This window comes from Aspergillus brasiliensis, assembly GCF_001889945.1.
Source record: "Aspergillus brasiliensis CBS 101740 unplaced genomic scaffold ASPBRscaffold_9, whole genome shotgun sequence".
Classification (NCBI taxonomy): Eukaryota; Fungi; Ascomycota; class Eurotiomycetes; order Eurotiales; family Aspergillaceae; genus Aspergillus; species Aspergillus brasiliensis.
In genome coordinates this window covers 926235-939220 of record NW_027137450.1, presented here as the reverse complement: position 1 = coordinate 939220, position 12986 = coordinate 926235, and the positions used below count along the sequence as shown (strand labels likewise).

General features: G+C 49.9%; 6 protein-coding genes across 6 annotated transcripts; 3 read left to right on the top strand and 3 right to left on the bottom strand.

Moving 5' to 3' along the window:
- Positions 1-12: 12 nt before the first annotated feature.
- Positions 13-1229, bottom strand: ASPBRDRAFT_181694 (alpha/beta hydrolase; the record flags this gene model as incomplete). Its single annotated transcript, XM_067619956.1, has 3 exons — positions 1122-1229; positions 424-1052; positions 13-366 (listed from the first exon to the last, which is right to left on the bottom strand). The coding sequence occupies exons 2-3, from the start codon at positions 832-834 to the stop codon at positions 13-15; spliced, it is 765 nt and encodes a 254-aa protein (XP_067477336.1). The 5' UTR covers positions 835-1052; positions 1122-1229.
- ASPBRDRAFT_45416 (putative integral membrane protein) lies at positions 1151-2971 on the top strand. Its single transcript, XM_067625396.1, has 5 exons — positions 1151-1447; positions 1509-1766; positions 1833-2056; positions 2116-2249; positions 2306-2971. The coding sequence occupies exons 1-5, from the start codon at positions 1268-1270 to the stop codon at positions 2515-2517; spliced, it is 1008 nt and encodes a 335-aa protein (XP_067477335.1). The 5' UTR covers positions 1151-1267; the 3' UTR covers positions 2518-2971.
- A 1867-nt stretch (positions 2972-4838) lies between these two features.
- On the top strand, positions 4839-6056 carry ASPBRDRAFT_678695 (uncharacterized protein). The gene has a single exon (XM_067628969.1). The coding sequence runs from the start codon at positions 4969-4971 to the stop codon at positions 5995-5997; it is 1029 nt and encodes a 342-aa protein (XP_067477334.1). The 5' UTR covers positions 4839-4968; the 3' UTR covers positions 5998-6056.
- A 754-nt stretch (positions 6057-6810) lies between these two features.
- Positions 6811-8872, top strand: ASPBRDRAFT_56809 (cytochrome P450; the record flags this gene model as incomplete). The annotated part of the gene is made up of 10 exons (XM_067627633.1): positions 6811-6978; positions 7035-7080; positions 7136-7251; positions 7300-7471; positions 7548-7631; positions 7695-7791; positions 7852-7969; positions 8039-8324; positions 8388-8625; positions 8686-8872. 10 exons carry the CDS (start codon positions 6811-6813, stop codon positions 8870-8872), a joined length of 1512 nt encoding a protein of 503 aa, XP_067477333.1.
- A 357-nt stretch (positions 8873-9229) lies between these two features.
- ASPBRDRAFT_650574 (aromatic alcohol reductase) lies at positions 9230-10594 on the bottom strand. The gene is made up of 2 exons (XM_067628509.1): positions 10251-10594; positions 9230-10195 (listed from the first exon to the last, which is right to left on the bottom strand). Exons 1-2 carry the CDS (start codon positions 10317-10319, stop codon positions 9251-9253), a joined length of 1014 nt encoding a protein of 337 aa, XP_067477332.1. The 5' UTR covers positions 10320-10594; the 3' UTR covers positions 9230-9250.
- Positions 10595-10869: 275 nt separating this feature from the next.
- Positions 10870-12585, bottom strand: ASPBRDRAFT_56807 (uncharacterized protein; the record flags this gene model as incomplete). Its single annotated transcript, XM_067627632.1, has 1 exon — positions 10870-12585. The coding sequence occupies one exon, from the start codon at positions 12583-12585 to the stop codon at positions 10870-10872; it is 1716 nt and encodes a 571-aa protein (XP_067477331.1).
- Positions 12586-12986: the final 401 nt, after the last annotated feature.

Genomic DNA, 12986 nt, shown 5'->3' with positions numbered 1-12986 from the left:
CAAATTTCCGGCCTAGGCTTCAAACTCCTTGGCGCATTCTCCTACCAGCTGCACCGTCTCCTCGACCTTCGCAACGAACGGTGCACAGTGGCTGCAAGCCATCTCCTTGACAACCCACTGCTTCTCAGTGGCGGCCATCATGCCATACTGAGCCTCCTTGGGGACTGCTTTATCCAAAGCCGTCACAATAAAGGCCAGTCGCCCCTGGAATGCTTCATCGGCCCATGCGGGTGCTGGCTGGGGAGAGGTGAAAGCCAATGTCGCATGGGGCTTCAAGTGAGCCTCCAAATCCTTGACCAGGACTGAGTCGACTTCGGGAGCAAAGTTGCCAATGGGGTCGTCAGGATAGTTGAGCTGATCAGATGGCTATGAAAAATCATTAGCTGAGTTTAAGTGTAGTTTAACGGTAAATGGTGACATTACCTGGTCTAGAAGGATCCAAGGCGGCAGATTACCTCCTTGCAGGCCAGCACAGCTCAGCCCTTCGGGGACAACGAAGGCTGCGATAAAAATCAAGCCTAGAACCCCGCCCTTCTTATTCTCCTTCGACCGCTGCGATTTTGCGAGGCCACGGGCGGCCGCCGCTCCAGGCATTCCTGCATAGGAATGCATCACCAACAAGACGTCCCTTGCTTCCTCCTCCACCAAATTGTGGAGCGTTTTGGCAATGGCTTCAGTGTCTGCCTGACAATCCGCCTTGACAGGATCGGCAGGTTCCAGAGACGGATAGTCCGCATAGGATACGCTGTACCCAGCCTTGTTGAGAGAGTCAAGGAAGGGTTGATAGAGAGAGGGCGTAATCCAAGCCCCGGGGACGAAAACAACGGTTGTCATTTTGAACAGGGTGTTGGGGTTGAACTGCAGGTTGTGGCACTTGATGAGACCGGAAGGCTTGGAAAGAAAACAGGGGGAATGGGAGGTCGCAAGTGTGGGAATGAGAATCGGGTGGTTTGAAGAAGTGAGAAGCCGTGGGGGCTCTTGACATAATTTGTACCCGTCGTTTCAGAGCCAAGCGCCACTGTTGGTGTGCGTCGATGGGGGATAGCAAATAACTGGGGGCCAAACAAATTTAGAGCTTTTCCTACACCCCTTGCCCTGCTAGCGGGGCTGTTCGGACTTACGCATGCTTCTCCAGAAGGCAATACTCCCCCAGGTATCATCGTCGATCATTCTTCGAGGTTATCTCTCCTGATATCTGTAGCCAGTCCTAAAGGATTTTAAATGCTTCCCCTCCCACTGTTGGTATCTACTCACTTCATCAAGCATCATGGACTTTTCCCCGCCCCCAGGTTTAGACCTTTCCGAATCCAAGCGCTCCGAGCTGTATGGGGCATATTGTTCGACATATATTCTGGCGGTAACTGCGGTTGCACTCCGTCTTGTTTGTCGGACTGTAGTGTCAAAAGTGGGACTCTGGTGGGATGACTATATGATTTGCATTGCCGTGGTAAATGCGCGATGGATCCCGGCCTCCAAGTGGCCACACCATATGCTAACCAAGGGTCTAGACGTTTGCCACAGGCAACTTCATCGACATGGTCATCTGGGTTTACCGCGGAGTTGGCACCCACATCTACCTCTATGGCATGACAGGCTTGTATCATTTCCTGATCAATCTATTCGTCTGTGAGATCCTGTACACCCTTTCGATCTGCTTTACCAAGTATTCGGTTCTCCTGTTTTATTGGCGTATATTTGGGACAACCAGCATCCGTATTCCCATATATGTATTGGCCTTCGTCGTCACTGGGTGGGGACTAGGTGTGGTAAGTCGGATAAGCGTCTCCCTCTCCTGCATCTCTCCATGACTAACATGATGAGCGTTGCTCCAGATATTCACGACGATTTTCCAATGTGTCCCCACATACGGTTTCTGGGACAAGTCTATCCCATCTCACTGCGGAGTGAGTGTCAGTGAATTCTTCATCGGTAACTCAGTCCCAAATATTATTACAGACTGGGCATTGTTGCTTCTTCCTATGCCGTATATCTGGAAGTTACATCGAAACGCGTCGCAGAAGGTAGCACTCTCTGGGGTATTCATCTTAGGAGGCTTGTAAGTCATTATGGTTATCTCTCTATTCCCATTCGTCTGTTCGGGGCTGATGTGCGTAGTATATGTATTATATCGATTGTTCGTCTGATCATCATGTTGAATGCGTACAAGGTCCCATCTATCGATGAGACTTGGGTGTTCGTCGGCCCGTCGAAATGGACTGCTGTTGAGACCAATATCGGAGTTGTCTCTGGTGAGTATATACTGTCCGCGTCCAACCCACAAGATTTCTGTCTGACATATATAAAGCATGTCTCCCTTCCTTGCGCCCGCTCACCAGCTTTATCAAGAGATTATTCCTCAGCCGAGCCTCCACGGTCTCTCCTCAGCAGAACTATCAATGTGCAAGTAGTCTCCATTACGGTGCCAAGCACAAGAAGCAGATGGTTGATGAAGAGACCATGCTAAACTTGACGGGCATCACAGTGCGTACGACTCTGGATGTGGAGACAACTTCCTAGCCCGATCCAGTGCTGGTGAGGAAACTTCTAGCCGTGGACTATCCTGCAAGATATGCACATAAATGTCAGGCAAACCTACCAGCTTCCCAGTATCTACGTGATGAAAGCCAGTCTTAAATAGTTATTTGACAGCTTTACTCGAGATAATTTAGCCCGACACATCCAATTGATCGCCCATCGTGTACCATGCCCAGATTTCAACCCCCTTACTGCATACCGGTCATACCACTATTCACATGTCAGCATACCATATCTCAAGCGACCTGGTATGGCCCTTAGTTTCAACGTCCTCGTAGGTCCTGCATGCATCGACACTTCGAGTTTCATTCCAAAGGCCTTCACTCTCTGTCTGCTTCTTCCATCCACTTCACCCTTTATACTGTTCAAGGAAGCCATGTGAATGTAGCAGAGTACAGACACGGAGATGAATATAATCTGTTGGCAGATTCACCGTAGCTCAACACTTCACTAGACCCATTAGCTCCTATATAATCCCTTCCAGCTTCCCCTTCGATTCTCCCTACCCTTACGTATATGTGGAGATTAGCAGGAATTGCAGACATATTCGTGGCATGACTTTCCATAATGATAGTTATAATTTACCGATACTACAGGTAATTACCATGTCCCTATAAAGGATCTCTCCAAGACGGCAATAAAGGGTTTTAATGAGAGGATCCATTGCAGTCAATGATCAGGAATATTCTACAACACAGTCGCATTGTCGTCAATATTCAAGGGCTTCACAGGAAAGGTCGAGACCCGGAAGGTGACGTCGGATTATCAAATCTGCTAAGGGCTCTACGATATTCTCTATTAAATCCTGGTCATCTCGTGCAAGGTAATCATTAATTACACCAAGGGATTGGAAGGGAACCATGACACCAGGGTCAAAGCCTTCTTAAACTCAGATTCCTCCCAGGAAACCCCTTAAGCTATCCCAGGTTCCGGGAGTATACTTTTTAGTGCTCGCTGGTGGCAAGAGCTACAGGCAGCGGCCGTCGCCAGCTATCCCTTCCCTTTCAGAGGGAGTGGTGCGCCAACACCGAACAGAGCCCCTTGAACGACTTCACTCTCCTTTCTCGTCTATAGGAAGACGGCTTATCCTCGTTGTGCGTGTCTTTCCTATATCAATTCTGAGATTCCATCTGAGCAAACTCCTGACCGAGGGTACATAAAGCAGCTCCTCGACATTACCTTTTGTGGTTTAGGCCAACAGATACCACTTGCCGACGCCGAGTGAGGAAGCAGCTATACTCTATGGGCGGACAAGTGACGAAGGAATCGTCAACATCGCCTTGGTTGAGTTCTTGAGTGCGTTAACTAGGTCCTGCCCTGATGTGGGCTAGAATGGATGCCAACAAGGACCCATCTTGCGGCCCAGCTGGGATGACTAGGCTAACGCCAAGACCGATGGCTGCTTAACTAAGAAAGGGACCTATGAAATTTTCGCAATACTGGAGGTCAAACCCTTCGATTTTATGGAGGAGTTGGAATAGACCATCCGACAGATGTCGGTGGAGTTGGTCACACGGACTGCAAGATGCATGGAAATAAAGCGGCCCTTGGAAACGTGCATTGCCTCACATTCGGGAAGTTAGACTGACTGATCACTTAATTGCTAGTAGCTCATTTCCGAACATCGTCATGAGGTCTCCGTAACAATGGCAAGTCCAACAGTAAGATATCTTGAGTCCCTTGGTGCGGACGTCAAGGCGAAGGTTCCCTCGAAGTTTTAATGTACGGCCCGCTGGATACTTTGTCGAACCACACAGGCATTGCTGGGGAGGGTTTCATCACTCAGTGAAGGTGCTTCGAGTTAGAAGTAAAGCAGCCATAAGGATAGGATCAGCTGAATGACCTCACTTGTTGTCAAAGTAGCCGGCCTCAATTAGCGCATGACGCATTGATAGCCTCACCTTCACACCACCCCTAATGCTTATATTTTACTCATATGTCTCCCACTCTTAAACCTATGCCAGTAAAACCTTTTCTATTGCTCACCGCCCACACCCTCCTCGAAGCCTTTCTGTAGCAGGAAGCAACCAAAGGGCTTTCAGCCTGCTAGTGCGCAGCGCATTTTTCTTTGCTGTCTTTTCTTGCATTCCTTTCACTCTCTGAGCGGGCTGATAAGCCGTATGTCATGCACCGTTACCTTTTTGGAATCAGTTATGATTACCGAGAAATCCGCCATTCATCCATCCTACTCATCGAGTACCTCAATCATATTGCTCAGTAGAAGAACCTAGCTTAGCGATTACCGACTCATGCTATCCTAATGGCTACAAAGAGGCGACTACCTGACATTGGATCACTTCCTATGGAAATATACGACGATGTAGGGAGTACGTACGTCTTGCCCGCTGGCCACAGATTGTCTAAGAATATACCAAGATCACATTGTTCGTCGCCAGGGGTGGTCACTCGGTATCAAATCCGAAAGACACATTAATGCGCCTGCGTCTAGTTAATATCCCATTTAATCGCAGCGCTTCTCGCATCCTCTTTCGACATGCCATTGTCACATTCTCGTACCCGAGAGAAGACGAACAGACCCTCGAAAAGCGACGTTTGGGCCACCAGAAATCCTTCTTCCAGAGCGACCTTTCACTCTACGTCCGAGAATTAACAGTCTATTGTATAGTGTTTGATGAGCTTCCCTACGGGGATCGCTTGTATGAGCTGTTCAAGGAAAGCGCCCATGGGAATTTTCCCTATTACCTCCAAAGGCTTCCTTCTCTTCAAAGTCTGACGATCAATTACCCATGCCATAATGCAAACGACATGCTGGACCCAATGTTCCAATCTCTTCGAGATGCGCAGCTGCCTAATTTAAGTGTGCTGCAATTAAAAGGCCAGGGATATCTTAGTCACACCGTGGTCCGCCCACCAGTGTCGATGGATCAAGCTTTGAAACGGTTTCTATCGCAGCTGCGACACTTATCCATTGAGTTTGGATACCCATATACCGAGTATAGTACACACTATGGGTTTCCAGTTGATTCACTTCATCTTGGTGGCGGGTTGCGCTCTGTCACCCTGACGGGACTACCAAGCGTTGTCAATCCTCCATCCCCAACACAAGACTCCATGCATTACCTTCCACACAGATGCGCCAACATGGATGGAATATCACTTGCCTATATGACTATCCCATACGAAGTGCTCGCGGAAATTTATGATCATAGAGATAGCTTGGTATATCTACGTCTTCAGGATATTTCCCTCTCGACGGGCACGTGGGAAGAATTCTATCGGGAGCTTGCCCAATTCCCTATGCTCGCATGCATATTGATCAGCCCAAGCTGCGGATATTTGGGAACGCCTAAGGGGATGAGTGTTTCGGACATTGCTGCGTTGGATTATGTCCGAAATAAACTGCAGGACAATCATGGAACACACGCTTGGAGGAAGGTGACACGGAGAGGAATGAGCTCATTTTCCCGATATGGAGTGTACTGTGATATATGGTTGTGGTAACAAAGCGAATATCATGACGACTTTTATTATCACCTTCCGGGCCGTAATAGATCAGCGACATACCCACGTATGGAACGGTGACACGTCCTGCGATCTATGTGAGCTGTGAATTGCGAGCGGTTGCAAAGATATGGGAACCTTGTTGTTGAAAGGTCCGGACTACGCCAGAGCCAATGCCTGTTATAATCACACTCTTTCGGGATGTCATTTCGGATGCTCAAGTGAATTAAGGTGACTGGAGGAAACAGTGTTAATGATAGTCCAGATTATTATCTTCGCTTGCATGGCCCACTATATGTCACATACAACATGAGAAAGGCCGTTCTGTAGGATTACGAGTCTGGCTGTTGCTACCTGGATTTGGACTACAACTGACTCCTTACCCAACTCAGACTGGCACTTCTCCCTGTCATTGATTAAGTATCCCTGGTACAGTGTCGAGATCTGTTGGATGCTATTCGATCAGCACGATGTACTACGCGGACTATCTACTACAACTAATTGACTCGTAGTCCTATTATGCAATCTTCAATATATACCTAATGTTAACCAGGAACGTTGTACATTTTTCACTTTCATAATCTAGAGTGATCCAGGCACTGTTAAAGATCCTAGACGTGAATTATATTGTAGCAACACTACTAGATTGATCACAATCTGGACCCGACTGATTTCCATCAAGTGTAACACTGAAACAGCACGAAACTCCTTCTGAAAGCTTCAGATCAGTGTCACTTCTAACTCAGAGTTTGCATTGTAAGCAAAAGTGGAGTCACTTCCCCAGATCCCTCAGTAAAGGCAACACTGCGCTACATGCTGCTTCATTTCACCCTTCCTTCAGATAGTCTGGTATCTACGATTTCCATCAGAAGCATCGCCAACCCTATCAACGCAACCATGGCGGAATACCTTTCCTACTTGGTGTTGGCAGTAGCCTGCATACTTCTGCTAGCGAATGAACTGTACCACCCAGTGTTCCAGGTACGCTCAGACTCTCTCTCATTACTGACTATACGAACTAACGCGTTCACAAAAAGAACATTTCCATCACCAGCATCCGGAATGTAGTCCGAGACTTCGTACGTGATCCGACTGCATGCAAGCAAGGTAGCGTTTATCTGCTAACCAGCCCAGCGAGACCATCGGTACTATCGCCCCTGGGCACCGAAGCCGATTCTGATCCCAGCAGTCAAGAGAATAATGACCGAGCTCAGCGAGACACCAGTCTTATCGCAGCGGGCTGTCTATTCAGATGTATGCACAGCTAGTATACTACTACTGTGATCACTCTAACGCGCTTAGATGTTCGGGTTCAAACATACGTTGAACGGCCAAGACCACAACGAGATCAACACGAAGAAGTCGCGTCTTCTTAGCCGGGTTCTTCATATACGAGGTCCGACCCAATTCGAGGAGTTATACCCGTATCTTCAACGCCACTTGAAGGCTCTTGTGGATGCGGAGTTTTCTGCTGGTATGTTCATTCGGTGTAGACTGGTTCCCAACGTACCAAGCGAGGTGTACCAGTGATTGACCTGACTTGCAAGAAGGTGCCACATCTATCCATTTAGCTTCATTTGGCGAAATGGTCCTCTCTCGTCTCATGGGCTTGTGGTTTTTCGGGGAGAAGATGAGTAAGTGCTTCACCTACTCATCACAATGAATCACCATCCTGAAGGTTGATAACTCGTCTACAGCGTCTGACCCGGACCTTCGAGACGCCCTTCTGAACCATCCACATCAGATCAAAGCATGTTCAGCTGCATTTCAGCTAACACCGAGATTCCTTGCACCGTACGTTAGAATCCAGTATTTGCTATGGAGTATACCTACTGACTTACCTTACACGTCTAGCCTCGTCCACGCAATAATCACCTGGCGCGGTTCAGCAATGCACTTGATCCAAGAGAGGACGATCAACGCAATAGCCGATGGCATCGATAACTTGGATGAGAAACCAGAAGTCAAGAAGGTCTGGACCACCCTTATTAAAACAGTCTGCTGCATGAGTTCTACCTCGACTAACTAATGTGATGCACAGTTGACGCTCCTCTACCACCTCGTTGACCTATCCTCGGCAGACCATAGCTACTGGACTCCCGAGAGACTTTCCCAATCAATATTAGGCCTCTGGCTAGCAGCCTCGCACCAGCCATGGGTTAATCTACACGCAATTCTGGTTGAACTATGCCTGCGGCCAGAATGGCAGAATCTGCTTCGATGCGAGGCCCTGCAGAACCAAGACGTCCTCGCAAGGAAGATCAACGAGCTACCGCTTTTGGATAGTTTCATGCGGGAGACGGCACGAGTGAATGCCTTGGACAGAGGTACGTGGACGTCCCCTTTCGTGGACACCAGGCTTATCTCTCTAACTATCCCCATCAATACAGTCGCAATCCGCCGCAAAGCCCTGACCGACTATTCATTCTCGTCCGCACCGATCTCCATCCCGGCTGGATCAACCGTCTGCGTATCTTCATACGATGTCGCACGCAATGAACACATCTACCCGGATCCCGAGAAATTTGACGGCCACCGGTTCCTTAACGGACGTTGCAAGGATACAGCGCGCAAGATGTCGCATGTCTCTGAGAATCACTTGATCTGGGGATATGGATCTCTCGCGTGGTTTGTCTAATATCCGTCAATCTATCTTAGATATAACCCATACTAACTGATCTTACTTAGCCCCGGAAGACATCACGCAATCTTTATTCTCAAGATGGTTGTTGTGCATATTGTCACTAACTATACCTTGCAATTGGCAGACCCTGAGGCTCCGAGATGGTGGACTTGGGAGGATTTCCGCATGCCTTATGCGTCGACGCGGGTGCTGTTCAGCGAGAGAATGGCAGATGCTGATGCCAGTTCTTAGTTCTGACAGAAGCGCAAAGTGAATTAGCTTGATGGCTTGGATGTTAGAGCTGGACGGGCAGAGCTTTGTCGGTCAAGTTAAATAGTTGACTTAGGTATGCCCGAGCGAACAGGAAGACTTGTTCAAACCAGGGTATTGGGATTGATGGATCTTGAGGACATAGCGAAAATCGAGCGAGAAGGTAGTTTTTATCGATCGAAAGAGTTGGAGTGTGGGCGGGGGGTCTTTGGAGGTGACATTGCTTGCTTTGAGTTGGCTAAGGCATATGGTGGACATAGTAAAAGGGAATGGAATAAGCTAAGTAACAACAAGTTGAGACTGAAATTATTACTGTAATGTTAAAACATCAAGAACTGCGCACGTCCACATCGCCTTCCTCTACGACGCCATACGCTCAGCACGAGCCTGCAGACTCTTGACCATATCTACACCAGTCTTCGTTGCCTCATCCAAGCTCTCCTTGGGCAAACCAAGCAGCTCGTTCTGAGTCTTAGCCGACAGGTTACCCGGATCCTCCGCGTAGAATGATCTTGCATACAACATCTTGCCAAATCCAGCCATATTACCGGTCTTGACCAAGGCCAATCCCTCCTCGTACCGCTTCTTGGTACTCTCGTGAGTAACCGTCCAGTCAGCATCGGTAGTCCCAGTAACCCGCTTAACGCTCTCAAACATCTCCTTCTGGTTGACAACGAAGCTCTCAAGATAAACACCCTTGTTCAGGAACGACGACAACGTGGGACTCTTGTCGCTCTCATCCTCGGGAAGTTCCTTCAGACTGAGCACCTTTGCCACGGCGCGTCCCACCTGCGCCAACGTCGACGTCGAGATCTTAGTAGTGCCATCATCATAGATAGTCAGGGACCGGTTGTCAAAGTCGAATCCGAAGCGCGCCTCGCCGCCCGCCAAGCTGTAGTCGTACCAGAACCCACAGCACACGGTGATCCACTGCATACCGAGACTCTCAATCTCGTCCCGGTTGGCTTTGTGGACAGGGCCGAGGAATGTCTCCGCGCCGAGCTTGACGTTGTCAATGTCCCCGCCGTACGCGTTGGGCATGACGTAGGGAATCCCGGCTTTGGCGGCTGCTTGGACGACCTTGCTGTGGGTGTCCCGGGGTGCAGTTGGGGACATGGTGATGATGAGGAACTGCTGGTCCTTCAGAGCGGCGACGATGGTGGCCTCGTCATCGTAGTTGATGTGGGCGATTTGGACGCCTTTGGGGAGTTTGTTGGTGCTGTCGGCCCGGGTGAGAGCAGTGACTGTGTGTTTGCCGGTCTTGAGGAGCTCGTTGACAATGTTCACTCCGACGGTGCCTCCGGCCTAGAGATGGTGTTAGTGTTGCTGTAGAAGTGGTGGTGTGGATTGGTTGACTTACTCCGATAATGGCGACTCGCTCGATGGCGTTCTTGAAGCCGGCGGGCTGGTCCTTCGCGTACTTGGCCATTTTGTCTGCTTTATGAAGAGTGTCAAGTTGATCTGAAAAGTGTGTTGATATTATAGTTGTGGTTGAGTGTAGTGTGAGCTGGTGAATGTGTGGACTGAAGCGAGGATGAGCGTTTATTTATACATTGGAGCCTCAGCGTCGATCGCTCTACTTCTTCAGATTTCGGCCCCAGATCAGGCTACAGTCGATTTCAAATCTCGGCAGCTGTATCCCCGACGGTGTCGGGCTTAAAACCATCGCCGACGGTACTTTGACTGGCTTCGCTCACTGAAGGGCCGCAAGATGGTGAGAAGGTGAGATTTCCGCACATCTCCGCCGCCGCAGCCGCACAGCAACAAAGGCCCGACTTGCGGAGATAGCCAATTAACTCCGCAGTAGTGTGGCTATCGCCGCAATAGCCGCATCAACGCCGCTCAACATTCACAAAGCCGCTGACGTGTGAGCATTTTAACAATGCTGCACATACAACTTCCTAGTGAACAGCGAGGAAGCATTGCACTGTTAGGCTTCTCGCTGGTTTACGCATCACAGTCCGACGGTCCACGCGCCGCTATAGCTGGACGCCGCCACCGAGCATCGGCAAATGAGGGTCAATGAAGAACTGATCCCAATATAGCTCCCAGCCGATGTCAGGCACAGAGACGTTCGTCTGTGATTCTGGCGGTGTCAGAGCAATTTGATAGCCGGCCTCGATCGCTTCCAACTCAGCCAGCTCCTTTCGCTTCTTCGCCGTCTTGAGGCTGAGTAAATGCCGCGCTATGGACAATGCATCACGCGTCAATGCTGTATCGGCCGCCTTAACAAGGTTCTCCAACCCCTTGAAGGCAGTTCCAATGTGAGCGGAGGCAATCGGTTTGTCGATAGCCAGCAGGACACAGGCATACTGGAAAACGCTGCCAATGATGTTCCAAAATAAACGTCCCTCGTTCGCGAGCTGCTCGGCAGCCTCCACCCCTGCGTTGCCGCAGCCAATGACGAGATTGATGAAGTCGTCTGATATCAACGTCTGGAGCTGGTACATGCGGCGATAGAAGCAAAACGCAATATCCGCCTTGGTCATGACTAGAAAAGGATGGCTGACTTGGAATTCAGTTACCGCTTTCAGACGCTCAAATAGTTCCTCACTCATATTTGACGGCTCCCATTCAAGGCGAAACGGGGAGTTGGGCGCTGGGGTCATCTGGACTAATCGGACGAACTGGTGTGCCACGGATCCCGGCGTTGCGATGATCGCCTGACAAGTCACCGAGCGAAAGTGTACAGCGGAACAATCTTGCTCATAGGATAGCATGTTGTGTCCCGCCCAAGAGACCCAAAATATCCTTCTCAGTCGGTCGGCATCATGCCCAAGGAGAGCAGCGCCGGCCTTGGATGCCATCTTCTTGATGCTCGCTTCGTCGTGCAATCCCACCGTTTCGCACAGGTGCATCGCAGTACATGAAGCAATCCAGGCATTCTTGGGACGACTCGTGGCACGGAGATAGAATCCTCGCATGGCCCATGCAAGGATGTGGTCCACGTTTAGCGTGCGCATCGAGGCTGAATCATCGAGGATGGCTTTGGCGTACTGTACCAGGTCCGTCTCCCGGGGATGTCTGTTGGGGGAGAGGAATGACCCGAGACTGGCTACGCCGGCGGCCACAGCAGCGAAGGCAATGTCTGTACCATAACCGCCGTCGTAGTACTGGTGGCAGCGATCGACGAAGATTCTGGGGTCCAAGAGGTCGCCGATCGGGTTCATAACCTCGAAATACACACCGGAATAGAATCCGAGGTCCTGCTCGGAGATGAGCTTTCCAAGAAAGGCATGAGTATTTGACGCCTCTTCTGGTCGATTGCCAAAGTTGTAAGCGCATGATCGCAGTTTCGGAAGACTGTCAGAACCGAGATCAACGCCCAGAACATGCGGAAAGGCCGTGGCGGCTGACGCCCCGGTGTATCTGCATTTCTGCTCGTCGAAGATCCCTGGTGGTGTGCTAGTCATGGTTGCGGGACTCTTGGTCGATGAGCTATTGGCATCGTGAGGGAGTTGCTCTACATGAGACCGGTTGATCGGACGACTTGTGCCATCATGACTGATACGTTTGGCTGGGGGCGGGGCATTGACACCATCTTCCACAATGCCCGTCACATCGTCATCATATCTGCAGTGATAGTCGTATGTGGTGCACATGCTGCAAGGATATTGGTTGTCGCATTTCCGCTTCCGCTGGTGGCATGGGATGCAGGCCTTCCTTGCACGCTTACGCTTGGAGGTTGTTGACATAGCTGATCGAAGGGTACGAACTCCACAGCCTCCTATAAAAGCGCCATATGAGAACAGCACGTCAATGGATCAAACGCGCTTGGCTTACGCGCGCGACTCTCCGCGATCGACTGGCCTGTAGACTAGCAATAGCTGTGAAGAGGTAATATGCTAGATAGTAAGCGATGTCGAAGGTTCCGTGGTCCGCTGACGGCACGTGACCACAAGGGCTACTGTCATGCCTGAGGCAGAAATCCCACATACGCCGCCCAAGGCAAAGGATGAGTATTCATGTACATTTTATGTTGAGACATTGGCGAAGTGGACCAAAAGAGAAGTTTCTCTATTTTATACTGGTGTCTCTCGGCTTTTGGGCCAACATCTAATGACCAATGTTTGCGTCAACATCCACTCAGAATTGA

What these genes read in the sequence shown, in the direction of transcription:
- ASPBRDRAFT_678695 (XM_067628969.1), top strand. Translation starts at nt 4,969, where the DNA reads ATGCGCCTGCGTCTAGTTAATATCCCATTTAATCGCAGCGCTTCTCGC.
- ASPBRDRAFT_45416 (XM_067625396.1), top strand. Translation starts at nt 1,268, where the DNA reads ATGGACTTTTCCCCGCCCCCAGGTTTAGACCTTTCCGAATCCAAGCGC. An exon ending in GTATTCATCTTAGGAGGCTT is followed by an intron (nt 2,057 to 2,115) that starts GTAAGTCATTAT and finishes TGATGTGCGTAG; the next exon opens with TATATGTATTATATCGATTG. An exon ending in CAATATCGGAGTTGTCTCTG is followed by an intron (nt 2,250 to 2,305) that starts GTGAGTATATAC and finishes ACATATATAAAG; the next exon opens with CATGTCTCCCTTCCTTGCGC.
- ASPBRDRAFT_650574 (XM_067628509.1), bottom strand. Translation starts at nt 10,319, where the DNA reads ATGGCCAAGTACGCGAAGGACCAGCCCGCCGGCTTCAAGAACGCCATC. An exon ending in AGCGAGTCGCCATTATCGGA is followed by an intron (nt 10,196 to 10,250) that starts GTAAGTCAACCA and finishes CACCATCTCTAG; the next exon opens with GCCGGAGGCACCGTCGGAGT.